This window comes from Symphodus melops, assembly GCF_947650265.1.
Source record: "Symphodus melops genome assembly, chromosome: 1".
Lineage (NCBI taxonomy): Eukaryota > Metazoa > Chordata > Actinopteri > Labriformes > Labridae > Symphodus > Symphodus melops.
The window spans coordinates 705,961-729,453 of NC_136691.1; the positions used below are offsets into that span (position 1 = coordinate 705,961).

Here is a 23,493-nt window from a genome sequence, read left to right on the forward strand (position 1 = left end):
TCGACCTGCTGACACGCCTGTCATGCTAAAGCAGCAACACAATCTGCTCTTCTGTGCATCCCCCAGAATCCTCTCTGTTCAACGTGGCACACACCAGTCACTGCTTCTTTAAGGAATATTTGGGATATGATTGGTTCTGAGGGTCTGTTGTGTCTAATCATCCCGCGCTAAAGAATCAAAAAGACAACGTCGAATTAACAACAAAGAAACAGCGCTTCAGGAAAAATGGCATCTTTGTGCGCTGTTGCTTTTTGTTTGGATTGAAATCATCTACGCTGCGGTCGTTTGGGGAACATTGGCTCATTTCTTTGTAAACCCGCCTGGTTGTCTGATTCAGAAACACCGGAGCGTCTGCTGACACGAGTAACCCGTCATACTTTAATGTAGCTCCACGACGCTCACACAGCTGCTTACAGCTTCACATGAGCGCCATCCTGCACAAGATCCTCGTCCTTTACAAGAAGCAGGGCGACAAAGACACAAACGCCCCCCCAAGTGAGAACACACTCACAGATCAGGGTTTGAAATCAAAGCAGACGCTCCAAAAACCTCAAATTTCCAGGAAGGTTGTTTGAGGACGTTTTCAGTTTTGCACTTGCTTCCGTTGATAAGACGTCGACATGGAGACAAAAGCTCCAGTAGAAACATCTGCAGGAAGCTTCTGAACAGTTTGTATTTGGTGGATACACAGAGGAACAGAGAAACCACAAGTAAGACATTTACCATTTAGGATTTTCTCCACACAGCGAGACATTTTGGTTTGCAAAACTTCTGGTACTTTTTTTTTTTTTTTTTAAAACTTGCTTCAAATGCGTTCAATTAATCTTAAAAAAATATCAAGAATTCAGAGAGAGCCCATCCTGAAACTGGTCACATGGTCCCAAGGAATACCCACAAAGTCCTTGAATACCGTGATGAGCAGCAGACCCCCCCCCCCCCCCCCCCCTCTCTGAATCTATGCAGTCATCAGCTCGATGACTTTTTTTTTAGAAACACTCGACATTGAACACACCAACAACTTTACACAGAGAAACAAGCGTCCACAGCAGACATGCTAGCGTGGCGTCCATGCTGTATCGGAGGCGGTCCGTTCATCAGCCTTGGATTTGAAGAAGAGGTGCCTGAGAGAAATGTGAAGTCCTTTCAGCTTGGGGCCGATCCCTCAGTGTCTTTCCAGGAGGCACTTTTTGTTTTTTTCAGCCAAGTTGAGGATGTAGATGACCAAGTCCACTTTGACAGACACAACTGGTACAATCATCAAACTGGTAGAAGGTCTGTTATGGTCCGTTCTACCCTTAAACCCACTCTACCTCAGAGTCCCTCCTCTGGTGTCACTGCCACCCCAGGTCACAGAGCCACTTCTTGCCTGCTGGAGTTTCCGTTGGCTGCTGGAGTGGCGGCGGTGGCGGCGGTGGCAGCAGTGGCGGCGGCGGGCATGTTCTTCTTGATGGAGGTGAGGCGGATGTGCGAGGTGCTGTGCAGGTAGCTGGCCTGGCGCTCCGGCCGGGGACCCCGACCACATCGCAGCTGACTGAAGAGAAGAAGAGAAGACAGTAAAGGAAGCTTCCTCGACAAGCAGAGTTTGAATTCCAAAGTCTTTGAAAGTCTTTTTTTTAAAGAACAGTCGACGCGTTCAGGTCTCTGGATGAATCACATCATTACCATTAACTGTGAAAGAAGAAGTCACAACATATCAAACTGATGCTCGGATGCTTTTTGTAGAGAATGATTTTTGCATGTGTAGATAAAGACTGTGCAGATAATTGATTATTGTTTACTGCAGCTGGATCCCAGCAGCTATAAAGGATCTTCATTGTTAAATAAATCACTCACAGACAGCCTGGGTTTATTGTCTTATGATGAATGAGGCTCCGGGGCCTCAGCCAAAGAGCTCTGGGACTTCTAGTGAAGCCAAGCAATATTTAGATAAACGATGGGCAGTATCTGGGCCAAGCCTTCATTTCTCACCAGCTGGTTGTTTTTGGAAACCAACAAAGCTCCAGGAAGGAGACACGTTGTATAACACCTGAATGTTTTCTGAAATCATGCCAATTTAAAAAACCAATACACATTAAATGATGTGGTTTTTATTGGCTCTTTAGTTTTAAGATTGCATGTTGGTCAACGTGTTCTGATTGTTCAGCTTTTAACAAAAGAGGGTTTGTTTTTCTGCATGCAAACAAAACCTGAACCAAAGTGATGATCCGACTATCAGGGGCCGAGTCCATGTAGTCAAATCTTTGACGACAGATTGTGGTTGATGTGGTGGTCTGACAGATGTGTAGATTGTGGTTGTTGTGGTGGTCTGACAGATGTGTAGATTGTGGTTGATGTGGTGGTCTGACAGATGTGTAGATTGTGGTTGATGTGGTGGTCTGACAGATTGTAGATTGTGGTGGTCTGACAGATGTGTAGATTGTGGTGGTCTGACAGATGTGTAGATTGTGGTTGATGTGGTGGTCTGACAGATGTGTAGATTGTGGTTGTTGTGGTGGTCTGACAGATGTGTAGATTGTGGTTGTTGTGGTGGTCTGACAGATGTGTAGATTGTGGTTGATGTGGTGGTCTGACAGATGTGTAGATTGTGGTTGATGTGGTGGTCTGACAGATTGTAGATTGTGGTGGTCTGACAGATGTGTAGATTGTGGTGGTCTGACAGATGTGTAGATTGTGGTTGATGTGGTGGTCTGACAGATGTGTAGATTGTGGTTGATGTGGTGGTCTGACAGATGTGTAGATTGTGGTTGATGTGGTGGTCTGACAGATGTGTAGATGGTGGTTGATGTGGTGGTCTGACAGATGTGTAGATTGTGGTTGATGTGGTGGTCTGACAGATGTGTAGATTGTGGTTGTTGTGGTGGTCTGACAGATGTGTAGATTGTGGTTGTTGTTGTGGTGGTCTGACAGATGTGTAGATTGTGGTTGATGTGGTGGTCTGACAGATGTGTAGATTGTGGTTGATGTGGTGGTCTGACAGATGTGTAGATTGTGGTTGATGTGGTGGTCTGACAGATGTGTAGATGGTGGTTGATGTGGTGGTCTGACAGATGTGTAGATTGTGGTTGATGTGGTGGTCTGACAGATGTGTAGATTGTGGTTGATGTGGTGGTCTGACAGATGTGTAGATTGTGGTTGATGTGGTGGTCTGACAGATGTGTAGATTGTGGTGGTCTGACAGATGTGTAGATTGTGGTTGATGTGGTGGTCTGACAGATGTGTAGATTGTGGTTGTTGTGGTGGTCTGACAGATGTGTAGATTGTGGTTGTTGTGGTGGTCTGACAGATGTGTTGATTGTAGATTATTGAGGTTTTGCTGATAAATGCTTTCTGGGAAATAGCAGCTGGTTGGTAGCTCAATGAGTTTGACATTAGAGGTTCACTGATGGAAACAGTTCAGTTGTGACTTCTTTTGATTTATGAGAAAGAAACCCAAAGACAGTACAATGATTCCAACCCTCTCTACTACAGCTGTCTTATAATTGCTGCCTGAAGGCGCAACTTCTTTTTCCAATTTTCTTTAACGCTCCTGACGTGTCAGGGAATTGACCACCGAATCTCGCCCAGATTGGAAGCACAATGTTATCCTGAGGAGACGGTGCTCAGTGTGACTGTCAGACCTGGGCCAGGATTGTGTGGATGGAGTGTGACAGGTTTTTCCATCATGCTGAAGTAGAGAATGATAAGCTGCAGGAGCTTTAGTGGAAATAGGAGCACTGAAAAGACGACTTAAGGCCATTATTACTTCATTTAGAAGCTGAGTTCATTCTGTCCCTGAATTCATTTCTTCTGCTCGACACATTTTCAGCCTGTCAGAGAACAAATCTCATCTGCATTCAGCCCATTGGATCTGAACCCTTTTGCTTTATAGGAGCAGAATGTAACTCTGACACCTTTATCCAGCTCTGCATGTAGAGACATTGTAGCTTCAGTGTTTAGCCAGCTCTGCATGTGGTGGACACTGTAGCTTCAGTGTTTATCCAGCTCTGCATGTAGAGACACTGTAGCTTCAGTGTTTAGCCAGCTCTGCATGTGGTGGACACTGTAGCTTCAGTGTTTAGCCAGCTCTGCATGTAGAGACACTGTAGCTTCAGTGTTTAGCCAGCTCTGCATGTGGTGGACACTGTAGCTTCAGTGTTTAGCCAGCTCTGCATGTGGTGGACACTGTAGCTTCAGTGTTTAGCCAGCTCTACATGTGGTGGACACTGTAGCTTCAGTGTTTAGCCAGCTCTGCATGTGGTGGACACTGTAGCTTCAGTGTTTAGCCAGCTCTGCATGCGGTGGACACTGTAGCTTCAGTGTTTAGCCAGCTCTGCATGGGTCTGTAAAGCTTTCTGCGTTCTAACCTTTGAGCAGGTCGTCAGGTGATGTAAACCTGCTTCGTTTTAATGCTGAAACTCAACAGCTCATCGCTACTTTCATTCCTATTCATTTCCTCTATTTCTCTTTTTTGTCTCCCTGACTCTGTGCTTCTGTCTTCTCCACATTTGTACTCCTGCTTTTCCCCCCGATTTCACTTTTACTTCTTCGCCTTCACAAAAGTTTTGTGTTCCTCCTTTTTCTATTTTTACTCTCTGAACAGCTCTGACATGGCTGTCTGTGTTTCCTCTCCTCTGGTTTCTGTCTCTTCACACCCTAAAAGCTCTGGATCTCTGATTTTTGGCGTCGTAAATGAAGCACTGCAGAATCAATCAGGTGTTTTTTTGGGGATCAGAGCTCCGACCTGTTGAAGTGCCGTCGGAAGCTCTCGCTCAGCAGGTAGAGGGCGAAGGGGTTGACGCAGGACGAGGAGAAGCTGAGCACTCTGGCCAGCAGGGTGATGACGAGGTGAGCCAGCGACAGGTCCATCTGGTGGTAGTGGAAGGAGCGGTACATGTAGAGCACGTGGTTGGGGAACCAGCAGAGGGCGAACAGGCCGACGAACACCAACACGATCTTCGCCAGACGCTTCCTCGTCTCCATCTAAAGGAGGAGACACAAAAAGAATCAGCTGGGACGAGAGTCGATCACACAAGTCACAACCAGCGCTGCACCAAGTCTAATCATTGAACACATTAAAGCTGTGGAAGGATGAAGGAAGGAGACCCTGATCTGATCAGTTAATTAACCCCGTTGATTCTGATTAAAGCAAATCAATCAGATAGTCAGAACATTGAAATAATCAAAATCAATTATTTAACATCGGCTGGAACATGTAATGATGCTCGAGCAGGTACATTTCCTCCTCCAATCATCAAACAGTCTGAGCGCACGGCGTGCAGAGGACAGGACGAGGAGATTGACCTTGTCAGGCGGACGCTGAGACGTTGTCAGGAGACGGATGAAAAGGTCAGTGATGTCACTCGAGCCCTTTGCAGAGGTCATCGAAAGGTCAACTGTGCACGCAACCACTCCAAACAAACAAACACGGAAATGTCAACAGTGTTGTTTTTAAAGTGCTTCTCTGTGTCCTGCACAGACCAGGACCGACTGTAGACCAGGAGGAGGTCAGACTGTAGACCAGGAGGAGGTCAGACTGTAGACCAGGAGGAGGTCCAACTGTAGACCAGGAGGAGGTCCAACTGTAGACCAGGAGGAGGTCAGACTGTAGACCAGGAGGAGGTCAGACTGTAGACCAGGAGGAGGTCAGACTGTAGACCAGGAGGAGGTCAGACTGTAGACCAGGAGGAGGTCAGACTGTAGACCAGGAGGAGGTCAGACTGTAGACCAGGAGGAGGTCAGACTGTAGACCAGGAGGAGGTCCGACTGTAGACCAGGAGGAGGTCAGACTGTAGACCAGGAGGAGGAGGCTGTGGGAGAATCAGGTCTCCCCTCTCAAAGACAGGAAGCAGCACATTTGATAACAGGAAGTGGAGGCAGGCTGCTGAGTCCTGCTTGCTGCCCGCCAGTTTGGCGTTCTTCCCAACGTGCCCTCAGACACCTGCAGCTGCAGACACACCTCGGCTGGAGGATGTTAATTATGTGTATAAATACTTTTATGTGTGTGTGTGTGTGTGTTCAGTACACACACACACACACACTTGCAGCTGCCTTCAGAGCCGTGAGTGTGTGCAGACGTCTGTCTCATCAGCTCATGATGATAAATGTTCATCCTGCAGAGCGGCCCAAGAGACCTACAACAGCCAATCAGAGCGCACAGTCTGGGAAGCTAATGTTGCCCACCTTTACAAATCACAAAAAAGGAGACAGTGTGTGTGTGTGTGTGTGTGTGTGTGTGTGTGTGTGTGTGTGTGTGTGTGTGTTCTCTTTCTACTAACGAGCTAATCACAGCGAGCATTCACACAACAGCTGCAGAGGATCAAAGAGAGCAACAGTGTCTTCACCTGCTGAGCAACACACACACACACACACACACACATACACACACACACACACACAGAGCAGATCAACACACAACAATCAGTACACACTGCACTTCACACACACACAACAGTCTCTGATTTAAAACTAAGACTACAGTTCATGTTTATTCATGAAACCGACAAAAGTAAAAAAAAACCCTCGAGCAGTTTATACTGAAGTGTGTGTGTGTGTGTGTGTGTGTGTGTGTGTGTGTGTGTGTGTGTGTGTGTGTGTGTGTGTGTGTGTGTGTGTGTCTCTGTGTGTGTGTGTATGTGTGTGTGTGTCTCTGTGTGTGTGTGTGTGTGTATGTGTGTGTGTGTCTCTGTGTGTGTGTGAGTGTGTCTCTGTGTGTGTGTGTCTGTGTGTGTGTGTGTGTGTGTGTGTGTGTCTCTGTGTGTGTGTGTGTGTGTATGTGTGTGTGTGTCTCTGTGTGTGTGTGTGTGTGTCTCTGTGTGTGTGTGTGTGTGTGTGTCTCTGTGTGTGTGTGTGTGTGTATGTGTGTGTGTGTCTCTGTGTGTGTGTGTGTGTGTGTGTGTGTGTCTCTGTGTGTGTGTGTGTGTGTATGTGTGTGTGTGTCTCTGTGTGTGTGTGTGTGTGTCTCTGTGTGTGTGTGTGTGTGTGTGTGTGTGTGTGTCTCTGTGTGTGTGTGTATGTGTGTGTGTGTCTCTGTGTGTGTGTGTGTGTGTATGTGTGTGTGTGTCTCTGTGTGTGTGTGTGTGTGTCTCTGTGTGTGTGTGTGTGTGTCTCTGTGTGTGTGTGTGTGTGTATGTGTGTGTGTGTCTCTGTGTGTGTGTGTGTGTGTGTGTGAGTCTATTTGTGGCGTGTCTTGGTGAACTTCCTGTCAGACGATCAGCTGGTACAGACGGCAGCGCGGGCTGTGGATGCTGGAGCATTGATTAGCGTGGCAGATGACGGCGGCGTGGAGCTGAGGGTCTGCGGCGTGCAGAGTACAGGCTGGACGGCCTTGAAGGGGAAACGCAGCGTAAACATCATCATCTCGTACCAGAACGATCTGAACGCGTGTTCGCCGTCCGCTGAAAAACACAAACAATCCAAAGTTGTTTGGAAATGTTTTGAACGGCTGCCGGCTCCGTTCAGATCACAGAGCGAACAACGGGAAAGAGCAGCGGAGCCCTGAGGACGCTTCACGCCACACCTCTCAGCTCGCTCAGCTCGCTCACGTGACCCACGCCAAATCACACTTCATTTGTTAAGCACTTTAAACACAGTCGACCAAAGTGCTGTGAAGAAGAACACCGAACAGCTCACATGAGATTAAAAAGAAAAGAAAACATCGAGAGACGCTCAGTGACTGATGAGGACGTCTCTGCAGAGAGGAGGAGGAGGGGGAGGAGGAGGAGGAGGAGGAGGAGGAGGAGGAGGAGGAGGAGGCGCAGCAGCGAGTTATTAAAGGAAGAGTTGATTTACGCTCCTGCGGGGAGATGATGTCAGTCAATTTTGATGCTTTTATTGTGAAGGACAGGAAGAGACAAAGACATATTACATCAGAGACTTTCAGAGGACGCCGAGTCGACACTTCTCAACAGTTTTTAATTTCACTTCAACGCACTGATGTGTGTGTGTGTGTGTGTGTGTGTGTGTGTGAGTCCTGACTGTCTCCAGTGAGGGAGAAGCTGGAGTCCTGCTGGCTGTGTTGTTGTCAGAGCTGTGTTTACATGGCTCCTCCCCTTGTGTATAAAAGCTGTTTGAGTCAAGAAGAAGAAGAACATACTCACTGATTATTTAGATGAAGAGTTTTTAGATCATTCTGTGTCAGTTTACATGAAGCTACCAGCTAACTACAGAGTGCTAACATTAGCATGCTAACACAACAACGCAGGACACAGGTGATTGAAGCTTCCAGCTAACTAAAGAGTGCTAACATTAGCATGCTAACACAACAACACAGGACACAGGTGATTGAAGCTACCAGCTAACTAAAGAGTGCTAACATTAGCATGCTAACACAACAATGCAGGACACAGGTGACTGAAGCTACCAGTTAACTAAAGAGCGCTAACATTAGCATGCTAACACAACAACGTAGGACACAGGTGATTGAAGCTACCAGCTAACTAAAGAGCGCTAACATTAGCATGCTAACACAACAACACAGGACACAGGTGATTGAAGCTACCAGCTAACTAAAGAGTGCTAACATTAGCATGCTAACACTACAATGCAGGACACAGGTGAAGGTGTTAATCAGGGTGCTCCCCCGCTGATCAGCAGAAGAGCGCTCTGTGTGTGTGTGTGTGTGTGTGTGTGTTTTTTTTTAGTGCAGTATATCAGTGTGTGTACGGCTGCCTGCTAGCTCTCAGTGATCTGAGCATCTCTCACTCTACATCACCTGAAAACAAACCACACACACTCTCACTGACACACACACACACTCTCACTGACACACACACACTGAATGTGTGCTATCATTTTGTTGAATTCAGCGGCTGTCACTCAGCTGCCCTGACAGCTGCTGCTGCAGCGTCTCTCAGAAACACAGGAAGCAGAGTTCAGGACAGAGAACGGCGTCTGCAGAGCGAGGGGTCCGAGCCAGCGGCTGAATGTCCACTAATTATTTCACGTGTTGGATCGCTGTGTGTACAAAAAGCTGACTCATGTCTGACAGTGATGTCACTTCCTGCCTCCGTCATGATCTGCACGGTGGCGTTAATCATTCTCTGAAAGCTGTTATAGAGTCCGATCAGAGTCGCTGCCCTTCACTGACCCTCAGCCTGAATGATCTCACTCTGATTTATTGATGTTTTTAATGTCTCTTCCTGTCAAACACCTGAGCACCACACGACATGTTTGTTTTGAAGCTGTCACTCAGCTGTCCGCTGACGGAGCGAGGCGCTGAAGACAAAAAGACGGATTGTCTTTATGGACGTGTTGAACTTCCTTTCTTACTGTAAAGCAGCCGTTTCCCTGAAAGCAGGTCCGGTCTCTTGTCTCTGAGGACATGATGAGTCCACAGATAAGACCCGAGGAGTGTTCGGCGTGGACGTCAGAACGATGCACTTTAACCACGTCAGGTTGTTTATTAATGAAGCTTCTTAACACGTCTCTGTTTGTTCTCTGTGATCAGATTTGATCAGGTTTCTTATCTCATTCCTTTGAATTGCTTTCATATAATGTTGTATCTACCTGTGGATCACTGATCCTGTCTGCACAGCAAATCCACCTGCAGGTACTGATACAGAGACCTTGAACCTTGATGTCTGCTGTAAAAACAGGGTTATTAACTGTTCCTGTCTCCACTGATGGAACAGAGCGATGGAGCCCGTTTAAAGGATCCTTCTTATATTTCTTGCACTGTTTTTTTTTTTCCTGCAGTTCTAAACAAACGTATGTGAGAAAGAAGTTTTTGGTTCTTCAGTGATGAAACAGCTGCAGGACAAGTCATGAAGAAGAACAACAGGAGTCCATTAACAGCCAATCATCTGTTTATTGATCCCAGTTTGATTTTCACTCCATGTTTTCCTCTTTTAATCACCAACATGTTTCCCTGTGCTTATATAACACATCACACACACACACACACACACACACACACACACACACACACACACACACACACACACACACTCACACACACACACACACAACTAAGAGACATTTAAACACCCAGGCAGCAAAGATGATCAGAGTATAAGAGCAGGACAACGTTTCAAACATTTGGACTATAAGAGCAAAAAGACGAACTCTTCAACATTTAAAGATTATAATATGTACAAGTTTAACATCAACACTCATCACCATGTTATATATATGTATATATATATATATATATATATATATATATATATATCAACTCAGACAATTATCAGAGACACAGAAATCCTTATATAGTTGTCGTGGTCTTTGTCTTTCGTCCACAGATTTTTTCTGATCACCAGAGTCTATTTATTTTATTTTATTAACTATTAATCCCCTGAGTGAAAATCAGCTTCACACTTTATATTATTTAGACACACACACACACACACACACACACACACACACACACACACACACAGTTACACATAATTATATCTGCTGTCCCTGACATGACTGAATGTCTATTTCAGTTTACACAACTCAGCAGAGACTCTACTTGAAGAACCTGCTATGCTAAAAGGATTCAGATAAACCTTGAGTCCAGCATGTAGAGGCTGAGTGAATGTGGTCTGGACTCTGTGGAGGAGAGTCATGGTTTTAGAGATGCTGTAGAAGGACAGAATACCTGCTCTGTGATCCAGGTACACTCCTACTCTGGAGGACCGAGGACCTGAGACAGGAGTCTCGACATTGTTGTGATAAAAGTTATAACCTAAGATGGAACAACGTAACATCCAAGATTTGTCATTATGTCCAAATTCACACTCTCTCTCTGTTCTGTTGATATTCTTGTATGTGACTGCTACATTAACTCCTAATCCTCTCCACTCCACCTCCCAGTAACAACGTCCAGTCAGACTCTCTTTACTCAGGACCTGAGGACATCCAGTGAATCTGTCTGGGTGACTAGAATAAGACTGGGTCTGATCTGTTAATGTTGCTTTTCTGTTCCCATCAGATAATAACAGCTTTGTATGTGCTGTGTTTGGATCCAGTGTGATGTCACATGAATATTTTAAGAACTCAGCTCTGGTCATGTACTCTGGCCCTGACAGTAAAACATCCACTTCAGTCAGTGTCTGTGAGACGTTTGTCCATTTGTCTGTCAGGACGTCCTGTAGTTTATCTCTGACTTCTGACACAGCTGCTGTCACGTCCTCAAAGTACCTCAGAGGACGGATCTTGATGCTGGATGAGTGTGTAGATTCACTGAGTGCTGACACTGAGGGGTAGTCCTGTAGAAACTGGATGTGGTCCTGTGTGTGTGACAGCTTCTCCATCTCAGCGTCTTTCCTCTTCAGCTCAGTGATCTCCTGCTCCAGCTTCTCCTGACGCTCTCTGACTCGACTCACTTCAGTTTGCTGCTGGGATCTGACCTGCTGCGTCACATCAGAGCGTCTTTTCTCCATGAGACGGATCAGCTCAGTGAACATCTTCTCACTGTTCCTCACTGTTTTATCAGCAGAGCCATTGATAGCCTCCACCTCCTGTTGGAGCAGCTTCACATCTTTCTCTCCGTCCTGGATTCTCTGCTGGGTGTTTAGTCGACTCACCTCGAGCTCTCTCTGCTTCTCGCTCCTTTCTGCTGCAGCTGAGACTGTGACGTGACCTTTGTGTTCGTCCATTAAACAGATGAGACAGATAGACTGCTGATCAGTACGACAGAACATCTTCATCACCTCATCATGACGAGAGCACACGTTCTCCTGGAGCTTCTTGGACGGCTCCACCAGCTTGTGTTTCTTAAAGACAGCTGCTTCTAAATGAGGCTGGAGGTGATTCTGACAGTAAGAGGCCAGACACTGCAGACAGGACTTACAGGCTTTCAGTTTCCTCCCGGTGCAGACATCACAGGCCACGTCTTCAGATCCAGCATAGCAGTGATCTGCAGGAGCAGCTTGGAGTCCAGTCTTCTTCAGCTTCTCCACTAAATCTGCCAACATGGTGTTTTTCTTCAGGACAGGCCTCGGTATGAATTCCTCTCTGCACTGAGGACAGGTATAGACTGCCTTATAATCCTCTGTATCCCAGTGTCCTTTAATACAGTTCATGCAGTAGCTGTGTCCACAGCTAAGAGTCACCGGATCCTTCAGGAGATCCAGACAGATGGAACAAGAGATGGATTCCCAGTCCAGCTGAACTCCTTTCTGCGCCATTTCTCCTCTCTGTAACAACGACTGTGTGAGATTCACTTCCTCTGAAACAAGTTTCACCTCTTATCCACTAAGCATGTGACTGTGCAGCTCTTGTTGGTTACACCCAACTATAAACTGTAGATCTGAAGGGGAGGGAACCAGGAGATATGAGGACAAAGTGCAACAGGCTGTGTGTGAGAGCAGGAAGAAGAGGGAGGGCTGATCAAACTACGACTCATTACAGGAAGAGGAGCAACGCTGAAAGATTCAACTTAGTTTCCTTGTTTTCAGAGAAGCCTCGGTTAAAAGCTGCTCCACGTTTAACTCTTAACATTTGACTCTTCAACTTCTGTTTCATTGTCTTTGTCTCTTTAATCCTCATTGAGTGGTAGATTATCTGAAAAGTGTTTAAAGGTCACATGACCTCCTCCTCCTCTTCTTCAGGTGAAATCAGTGTCCTCGCTCCTCTTCATCATGTGTGTGAAGTGTGTTGTTGTAAATCCACTCTGATCCTGTATTTGATCATGTCTATAAACCCCTCTATTTCAGCCCTGCTCAGAACAGGCTGTTTCTGTGTCTGTAGCTTTAAATATGTAAATGAGCTGTGTCTGACCACGCCCCCTCTCTGGAAGGGCTCGGGTGTACTCGGTGCTTTCTGGCTCCATGTCCTATTGTTTACGGTGAGAAGGCAGACTCAGAGGGCTGAACCTTATTGTGAATAACTCTGATCTTTCATCCAATCAAAACTGATGAGTCATCAAAACATTCCCCCCGTACAGTGTGTGTGGATGGAGACATGAGCTAATCACACCTATTTGGTTTTTTGAAGCAGGCTGTAAACATGTTCATGTCTGCTGTAAAAACAGGCTGTTTGAATGGGTGTGTATGTGACTTCCTGTGCTGCTGCAGCCAGCCTCTAGTGGACACTCCAGGTACTGCAGCCAGCCTCTAGTGGACACTCCAGGAACTGCAGCCAGCCTCTAGTGGACACTCCAGGTACTGCAGCCAGCCTCTAGTGGACACTCCAGGAACTGCAGGATGTTGAACTTCAGCATCAGTTTCATTTTTCAAGACTGGCAGTTGACGCTTGGTTTGACTAGACCTGCCATCTTTGTTTATTATCTCATCATGCAGCCTGTGATGGTTTTCATGCCCTCCCAATACGAGGGAGGTCTGGGAGGGCATGAAAACCATCACAGGCTGCAAGAAGAAAAACAACAACGCAGAAGACGGGGACCCTGAGAGAGCAAACCAGCTCAACTTGTTTTTTAACAGGTTTGACTGCCCCGTCGCTGCAGCCAGTGCCTGTCCCCCCAGCACCCCTCTACACACCCCCTCCCTCCCTCTCACTCCCCCTCCCCCCACCATCACCAGAGACCAGGTGAGCAAGGAGCTGAAGAGAGTCCGCCCCAGGAAGGCAGCAGGCCCGGACAAGGTGTGTCCCAGGATGCTAAAGGCCTGCTCTGCTGAGCTGGGGGAGCCACTTCAGCACGTCTTCAACATGAGCCTGCGGCTCGGGAAGGTTCCTGTGCTCTGGAAGACCATGTGCCTCACCCCGGTCCCCAAGAAGAAAAACCCCAGTGAGCAAGGCGACTTCAGACCAATCGCTCTGACATCCCACGTTATGAAGACCTTTGAGCGGCTGCTGCTCCAACACCTAAGACCCCAGGTCCAACACGCACAGGACCCCCTGCAGTTTGCATACCAGGCAAAGGTGGGCGTGGACGATGCCATCCTCTATCTTCTACACAGGGCTTACTCTCATCTGGACAAAGGGAGCAGCGTGATGAGAATCATGTTCTTTGATTTCTCAAGCGCTTTCGACACCATCCGTCCCCTCCTACTGACCTCAGAGTCAGCCTCCAGTTGGACACTTTAATGCATATTGATAGTCACCTTACTGAGCACTGGTCACTTTCATGGTAATCACTCTAATCATCTGGTTTCATCCTACTGTTGTGTTATGCTACATCTGTAATGGTTGACATGATCACCCTAACGAGGTCAAGTTTCACTCTATTGTCTTCAACACTTAATGCTAATCTGCTCCTTAACAGTTGGGTACTTTAATGATAATCACCCTAATCACTCCTGGTTTCACCTTATTGTTTTGGACACTTAATGCTAATCACTGCCCCTTTATGTTGCTGAGCACTTTAATGGCCCAGTCTGCATCGCTGCATTGACTGTTTAATGACTGTACTCACACCTCTGGCACTACCTCAAACACCTCTGTACATGCACATGGAACTAGTTTCTAGAAGGTCAGCACTTTGTTTCTAAGGCTCTTTAACTGTTTACAGGTCTCTTTTAACCAACACATGTTTTTCTCTCCTTCACAGGTTATGTACATTATGCTATATAAGTTTCAGGTCTAATGCTAATGCTAACTGCACAGGTTTAACCTGTAATTATGTTTACTCTTAGTCACATAGGGGCTGCTAAATCTTGTTTGGGGGATTATTGTATACAGAGGAGGGGGGGGGGACAGCGGGTGTGTATTGTAACTAATGTCTTGTGTCCTGCCTGTCTGTATACTGCTACTGGATGCCTTGAATTTCCCTCGGGATCAATAAAGTATCTATCTATCTATCTATCTATCTATCTATCTATCTATCTATCTATCTATCTATCTATCTAACCAGCTAACTAAAGAGTGCTAACATTAGCATGCTAACACAACAACGTAGGACACAGGTGATTGAAGCTACCAGCTAACTAAAGAGTGCTAACATTAGCATTCTAACACAACACCGCTTGCCAAGTCGCTGCCCTTCACTGACCCTCGGCCTGAATGATCACACTCTGATTTATTGATGTTTTTAATGTCTCTTCCTGTCAAACACCTGAGCACCACACAACATGTTTGTTTTGAAGCTGTCACTCAGCTGTCCGCTGACGGAGCGAGGCGCTGAAGACAAAAAGACGGATTGTCTTTATGGACGTGTTGAACTTCCTTTCTTACTGTAAAGCAGCCGTTTCCCTGAAAGCAGGTCAGGTCTCTTGTCTCTGAGGACATGATGAGTCCACAGATAAGACCCGAGGAGTGTTCGGCGTGGGCGTCAGAACGATGCACTTTAACCACGTCGGGTTGTTTATTAATGAAGCTTCTTAACACGTCTCTGTTTGTTCTCTGTGATCAGATTTGATCAGGTTTCTTATCTCCTTCCTTTGAATTGCCTTCATATAATGTTGTATCTACCTGTGGATCTGCACAGCAAATCCACCTGCAGGTACTGACTCAGAAACCTTGAACCTTGAACCTTGATGTCTGCTGTAAAAACAGGGTTATTAACTGTTCCTGTCTCCACTGATGGAACAGAACGATGGAGCCCGTTTAAAGGATCCTTCTTATATTTCTTGCACTGTTTTTTTTATTTTTCCTGCAGTTCTAAACAAACGTATGTGAGAAAGAAGTTTTTGGTTTTTCAGGGATGAAACAGCTGCAGGACAAGTCATGAAGAAGAACAACAGGAGTCCATTAACAGCCAATCATCTGTTTATTGATCCCAGTTTGATTTTCACTCCATGTTTTCCTGTTTTAATCACCAACATGTTTCCCTGTGCTTATATAACACATCACACACTCACACACACACACACACACACACACACACACACACACACACACACACACACACACACACACAACTAAAAGACATTTAAACACCCAGGCAGCAAAGATGATCAGAGTATAAGAGCAGGACAACGTTTCAAACATTTGGACTATAAGAGCAAAAAAACGAACTCTTCAACATTTAAAGATTATAATATGTACAAGTTTTACTCTAAAACATCAACACTCATCACCATGTTTTATATATATATATATATATATATATATATATATATATATATAAACTCAAACAATTATCAGAGACACAGAAATCCTTATATAGTTGTCGTGGTCTTTGTCTTTTGTCCACAGATTTTTTCTGATCACCAGAGTCTATTGATTTTATTAACTATTAATCCCCTGAGTGAAATTCAGCTTCACACTTTATATTATTTAGAGATGTGCTACACACACACACACACACACACACACACACACACACACACACACACACACACACACACACACACACACACACACACACACACACACACACACACACACACACACACAGAGTTTAAACACAGAATTAAATCTGCTGTCCCTGAAATGACTTCTGTCTATTTCAGTTTACACAACTCAGCATAGTCTCCATAAACCCCGAGTCCAGCATGTAGAGGCTGAGTGAATGTGGTCTGGACTCTGTGGAGGAGAGTCATGGTTTCAGAGATGCTGTAGAAGGACAGAATACCTGCTCTGTGATCCAGGTACACTCCTACTCTGGAGGACTGAGGACCTGAGACAGGAGTCTGGACTTTGTTGTGAAAAAAGTGATAACTGTTGTTGGAACAACGTAACATCCAAGATTTGTCATTAAAGCCAAATCTACACTCACTCCCTGCTCTGTTGATATTCTTGTATGTGACTGCTACATAAACTCCTAATCCTCTCCACTCGACCTCCCAGTAACAACGTCCAGTCAGACTCTCTTTACTCAGGACCTGAAAACAATCAGTGAATCTGTCTGGGTGACTAGAATGAGACTGGGTCTGATCTGTATATGTTGCTTTTCTGTTCCCATCAGATAATAACAGCAGTGTGTATGCTGTGTTTGGATCCAGTGTGATGTCACATGAATATTTTAAGAACTCAGCTCTGGTCTTGGGCTCTGGTTTTGGTTCTGACAGTAAAACATCCACTTCAGTCAGTGTCTGTGAGACGTTTGTCCATTTGTCTGTCAGGACGTCCTGTAGTTTATCTCTGACTTCTGACACAGCTGCTGTCACGTCCTCAAAGTACCTGAGAGGACGGATCTTGATGCTGGATGAGTGTGTAGATTCACTGAGTGCTGACACTGAGGGGTAGTCCTGTAGAAACTGGATGTGGTCCTGTGTGTGTGACAGCTTCTCCATCTCAGCGTCTTTCCTCTTCAGCTCAGTGATCTCCTGCTCCAGCTTCTCCTGACGCTCTCTGACTCGACTCACTTCAGTTTGCTGCTGGGATCTGACCTGCTGCTTCACATCAGAGCGTCTTTTCTCCATGAGACGGATCAGCTCAGTGAACATCTTCTCACTGTTCCTCACTGTTTTATCAGCAGAGCCATTGATAGCCTCCTCCTCCTGTTGGAGCAGCTTCACATCTTTCTCTCCGTCCTGGATTCTCTGCTGGGTGTTTAGTCGACTCACCTCGAGCTCTCTCTGCTTCTCGCTCCTTTCTCCTGCAGCTGAGACTGTGTCGTGACCTTTGTGTTCGTCCATTAAACAGATGAGACAGATAGACTGCTGATCAGTACGACAGAACATCTTCATCACCTCATCATGACGAGAGCACACGTTCTCCTGGAGCTTCTTGGACGGCTCCACCAGCTTGTGTTTCTTAAAGACAGCTGCTTCTAAATGAGGCTGGAGGTGATTCTGACAGTAAGAGGCCAGACACTGCAGACAGGACTTACAGGCTTTCAGTTTCCTCCCGGTGCAGACATCACAGGCCACGTCTTCAGATCCAGCATAGCAGAGATCAGCAGGAGCAGCTTGGAGTCCAGTCTTCTTCAACTCCTCCACTAAATCTGCCACCATGGTGTTTTTCTTCAGGACAGGCCTCGGTATGAAGTCCTCTCTGCACTGAGGACAGGTATAGACTGCCTTATAATCCTCTGCATCCCAGTGTCCTTTAATACAGTTCATGCAGTAGCTGTGTCCACAGCTAAGAGTCCTCGGATCCTTCAGGAGATCCAGACAGATGGAACAAGAGAAGGATTCCCGGTCCAGCTGAACTCCTTTCTGCGCCATTTCTCCTCTCTGTAACAACGACTGTGTGAGATTCACTTCCTCATAACTGAAACAAGTTTCACCTCTGATCTACACAGCATGTGACTGTGCAGCTCTTGTTGGTTACACCCAACTATAAACTGTAGATCTGAAGGGGAGGGAACCAGGAGATATGAGGACAGGGTGCAGCAGGCTGTTTGTGAGAGCAGGAAGAAGAGGGAGGGCTGATCAAACTACGACTCATTACAGGAAGAGGAGCAACGCTGAAAGATTCAAATTAGTTTCCTTGTTTTCAGAGAAGCCTCGGTTAAAAGCTGCTCCACGTTTAACTCTTAACATTTGACTCTTCAACTTCTGTTTCATTGTCTTTGTCTGTTTAATCCTCATTCAGTGGTAGATTATCTCTAAAGTGTTTAAAGGTCACATGATCTCCTCTTCTTCAGGTGAAATCAGTGTCCTCGCTCCTCTTCATCATGTGTGTGAAGTGTGTTGTTGTAAATCCACTCTGATCCTGTATTTGATCATGTCTATAAACCCCTCTATTTCAGCCCTGCTCAGAACAGGCTGTTTCTGTGTCTGTAGCTTTAAATATGCAAATGAGCTGTGTCTGACCACGCCCCCTCTCTGGAAGGGCTCGGGTGTACTCTGTGCTTTCTGGCTCCATGTCCTATTGTTTACGGTGAGAAGGCAGACTCAGAGGGCTGAACCTTATTGTGAATAACTCTGATCCTTCATCCAATCAGAACTGCTGAGTCATCAAAACATTCCCCCCGTACAGTGTGTGTGGATGGAGACATGAGCTAATCACACCTATTTGGTTTTTTGAAGCAGGCTGTAAACATGTTCATGTCTGCTGTAAAAACAGGCTGTTTGAATGGGTGTGTATGTGACTTCCTGTGCTGCTGCAGCCAGCCTCTAGTGGACACTCCAGGTACTGCAGCCAGCCTCTAGTGGACACTCCAGGAACTGCAGCCAGCCTCTAGTGGACACTCCAGGTACTGCAGCCAGCCTCTAGTGGACACTCCAGGTACTGCAGCCAGCCTCTAGTGGACACTCCAGGTACTGCAGGATGTTACACTTCAGCATCAGTTTTATTTTTCAAGACTAGCAGTTGACGCTTGGTTTGACCAGACCTACCATCTTTGTTTATTATCTCATCATCCTACAATCAATGCACAAATTCATCTGACACTGACAGAATGACTTTAATAGTTGAACGTCTGTTTAGGATGTTGAACCTCTCCAGTGTTTGAAGCTCCTAATACTCAACTTTAACGGCACATTATAATAATCATCCTGAAACACATGATGTAAGAGGAGAACCTTCGTAGTCCAAGCATTCGGCCACTGAACCAAGCTGTGATTATTGGAGGGATGGAAGTGGAACTAACGTGTAATTCTCGAGCATTGCCTGAAGGTGGCGCAATCAGCTCCAGAGGTCACGACTGAATCTGGCCATGTGTCGAACTCCAGTGTTGCAGATGGTCAAAAAAGTCTGCAGAGTGTGGCTAACGTTACGATAGCATTGCTAACAACAGCAGCCTTGAGTCCTCCATGCAGGTTGACACAACCTGCACAAACCGACCTGCACAAACAGCACGGCTCACTCACCTGTCTCTTGGTGTGCTCGCTGACCTCGCCTGGCATGTCGTGAGCGCTCTTGACGAGCGTGCGGGCGATGTGGTAGTAGTACACCGAGATGATGGAGAGCGGGATTAGGAAGTAAACCAGAAAGATCATCACCGAGTGGATCTTTGGATGCATCTGATTGGACAGCGGATAGGGCACGCAGTTCACAAAGGTGACGTTCGTGTTTTCCCTTTGACCCTGAGAGGAGACGAGACGAGCAGGAAGAGAAAACGAAGGAAAATGTAAAGTACAGGTACAATTTCCACGATTTCCCAGCTTGGGATCAATAAAGTACATCTATACAGAGGAAGAGAGAGAACAGGAAGGAGAGAGCAGAGCAGAAACAACACATCAGAAAAGATCATCAAACAGATTGCAGCGCTAAACGGTCGCGCTCGTCGTTCATAAATCTGCCTGGAACACGGTTTATAGCCGTCAGGGGGAAGTTAGCGAGACGACGTGGCAGTGATGCATTCAGTCTGAGAGGACACGAGGTCACAAACACTGTCGACTCTGCACAGCCACGCGACGGGTTTCTGATCTATCGAGACGACGTCTTCATCGACTGTGGATTCAGAAATCTGTGCGAGTTCACGTGATGAATAACTCAACGCCATGAGAAAGAGGCGGGGAACAAAACGCAGAGGATGTTGAATCATGTCACATCTTTGTTCTCCTTCATTTCATCGTTTTTGTAAAAGAGGAGGGGGGGAGGGGGGGTTTACCTGCAAGGTGACAACTTGAGAGAAAATGGCCTCGGGGACAGCCAGCAGGACGGACAGCAGCCAGATAGAAACCGCCTTCAGACACGTCCAGAAGACGGCGCTGGACGTCTGGATGTCCATCGGGTTCACGATGGCCTTATACCTGACAGGGAGACACAGAGAAATATTACAAACCTCTTTAGGTGTTTTCACACAAGGCAACACCTCAGAGACACCTACCTCATGACCACGTTGAATTCTACTGCTCACACACAAACGTTGATGTGTTGATTCGTGGACTCAAATCATATAAAAACACTGTACACAGTGAAGCTGTGATAACTTATGAGACGTCTAAAGGCTGGAGATCTCTGCATTATTCAGTGGAACCATTAGAAAAGGAGGCCGCCGTTAAATATAAATCACCTCATAATCTGGATTCTAATTTGTCTTGGGGCGGCGTTAGCGGCTGCGAGTGTTTGTTAGTTAACGAGAAAGTGCAGCAGCCGTCAGAGAGCGGAGAACAAAGAGAGGAGACTGGAACACTTCAATTATTGTTCAGGAGAAATGACTGAGCTGGAAATACAACATCAGAGTTTGACTGATCTTCAGATATGAGGATCACAGAGAACTACAAGATCACAGGAAGAACTACAAGATCACAGAGAACTACAAGATCACAGGAGAACTACAAGATCACAGAGAACTACAAGATCACAGAGAACTACAAGATCACAGAGAACTACAAGATCACAGAGAACTACAAGATCACAGGAGAACTACAAGATCACAGAGAACTACAAGATCACAGAGAACTACAAGATCCCAGAGAACTACAAGATCACAGGAAGAACTACAAGATCACAGGAAGAACTACAAGATTACAGGAAGAACTACAAGATCACAGAAAACATCTTGCTTTGTATGGAGTTTGTTTATTGTTTTTTTATTTTGAACAGCCGCTCTGTGTTTTGATCACATCACATTATAAGATCACGACGGCTCGGCCTCCATTAGATCTGAGCCTGGACTTTGGAAAGACCAGAAGGGCTCTACCTGGGGTGGCGTTCAGCTCAGCAGGGGGGACAGTTGAGATCTCACAGGACTGGACGACTTTCTTGATGAGGTGTTCGAAGGACAGAATCAAACCTCAGACGTCCCTGATGCTCACCATTGGACTGTGGCGTCCCATCAATCACCACCATCCTCATTCATGCCCGCCCTGCTCTGACCTCCACCTCAGCGGCGAGGACGTGTGGACGACATGCATACCATCCCGCCTGCTCGCTTGGAGAGCTTCTCCAGAGAACACTTGTTCTGAAGTGGAGCTGTGCAGCGGTCCCTCTCCCCCTGCAGGGTCACTCAGCGGTCTGACTCTCACACTCTGTCAGACACCTCTCTGACATCATGTCTCTCTCTCCTGTTTGATGGATGTAATGCCTCACTGATTCTTTGTGTCGTGTGGGACCTAAAAGTTCCACGTCTGGTCCACGGGACGTTTTCACACATTAAGGTCCAGACTCGCTCGGGCATGCAGGTGTTTGTGTGAAGATGTCGGGGGATCGTAAGTGCACGTATGAGCAACGACTGCGGAGAGATTTCATCCAAAGGACCCCGTCACAGGAGTTCAACCTCAAGCTGCCCGTTTAATCACATCAGGAGGTGACGTGGAGGAGATCCGTCCCTCAGGGCCAGTTTGAGTCTGAACGCTGCAGCGCCGGGGTCAGAATCATCCGTCTGGGTCCACGCGCTCAGAGCGACGCTGCTCGTCCAATCAGAGTTCAGCACCAGAACAGGACGGAGGAGAATCGTTTCACTATGGAAGCCCTGAAAGGACATGCATGCATCAAACTGCAAACCCTGACCTGGAGTATTAAAATGTTTCATGGCTACCTGAGGGCGGGTCCAGAGAGGCTGGCGTGCGGGAGGGGGGGGCAGGACGCCGCTCCGGTGGCTAGACGAATCAGATATGAAAACACTAAATGAGTTTTGTTCTAATCCAGAGAGGAGACTTAGACTTCCTTTGTTGTCATTCAAATATGAACTTTAGAGTGCAGGTAAAAATACTGCGTTTATAGCGACACCGCATGGACGTCAGGTGAACTGCACCTTTAATTTATAATAACACTTTGTACATCTTTTTTTATCGCACATTAATACTTTTATAGTCGTGTAAAACTATAAAAATTAAATCTTTATACTTTAGAATCACAGCCTGAGTGTGACACATAAAATAAATTAAACATTAACTTATGATTTATAACGATAGTTCTGTTGTTTGTGACTCTTTTAATAACCAGCAGGGTGACACAAGCTGAAAATCAGGTGTGAACGCATTCTGACCAATCAAAGGAGGGGAACCAAACAGCAGAACGCTCTGTTGATCGGGTCCGAGTCCGAGATAGGACAGTGTGCAGGCGCTCACGTCCACTTCCTGATTACTGAAGATGACTTCTCGCTCTCAGAGTTTAGAAAGGTGGGATCCTGAGGACCCGGGTGAGGACGGGACTAAGTGCTTTTTATTGAACTTTAAGACTAAAGCAAAGAAGCTGTTAAGAAGCAGTAAAGTGTGAGCTGATGAAAGTCCCCGGGTTTCTGTGTCGTGACCTGATGAAACACAAAGTCAGAGATTCATCCAGATTAAAAAAAAAGGACGTATTAAAGACTTCAGTGTTTCTTCCTCTCGAGGACACTTCCTTCTCCTCCTCGACTCGAGTTCACACACACTCACCTGCGAGCTCCCATCGTAATTACTTTATTCTGCTTTCCACCCACAGAGAGAGAGAGAGAGAGAGAGAGAGAGAGAGAGAGAGAGAGAGAGAGAGAGAGAGAGAGAGAGAGAGAGAGAGAGAGCACTCGCACGCCCTGAAGATCAGACTGACAGCAACACCTGCCACTCATAGAGACGTCACATGAGATCAGAGACACGCTTTGATGAACCATCACTTTAAACCGAGAGGCGTCCAAAACGGCCTTCAAAGCCCCGCCTACCTTCTCTGGTCCAATCAGATCCAGGATCAGAACCTAAAGTTAGAAGGAGGACATACTGGCCCCCCCCTGTGACGCCTCCTCCAGCTGAGCTTCCTGTGACATCACACCTTATTAAATTCACCCGAGACGTTTCATTGGTTTAATTTTTACACTTTGAGCCGCTCTTCACTCGAGATGCAGACGAGCGCGCCTGCGTTCACGAGCCCCTTCAACCAGCATCACAATCCGTCACCATGGCGACCGATCCACTCCAGACCTGCACAGACCTGTGTGTC

The 23,493-nt window shown here is 46.4% G+C and overlaps 2 protein-coding genes across 2 annotated transcripts; both read right to left on the reverse strand.

Moving 5' to 3' along the window:
* Positions 1-248: 248 nt before the first annotated feature.
* On the reverse strand, positions 249-20,387 carry nmbr (neuromedin B receptor). Its single transcript, XM_079345371.1, has 4 exons — positions 20,249-20,387; positions 19,506-19,721; positions 4,721-4,959; positions 249-1,531 (listed from the first exon to the last, which is right to left on the reverse strand). The coding sequence occupies exons 1-4, from the start codon at positions 20,366-20,368 to the stop codon at positions 1,348-1,350; spliced, it is 759 nt and encodes a 252-aa protein (XP_079201497.1). The 5' UTR covers positions 20,369-20,387; the 3' UTR covers positions 249-1,347.
* LOC306831997 (uncharacterized protein) lies at positions 10,398-18,532 on the reverse strand (the record flags this gene model as incomplete). Its single annotated transcript, XM_079356347.1, has 2 exons — positions 16,251-18,532; positions 10,398-12,092 (listed from the first exon to the last, which is right to left on the reverse strand). Exons 1-2 carry the CDS (start codon positions 17,913-17,915, stop codon positions 10,398-10,400), a joined length of 3,360 nt encoding a protein of 1,119 aa, XP_079212473.1. The 5' UTR covers positions 17,916-18,532.
* Positions 20,388-23,493: the final 3,106 nt, after the last annotated feature.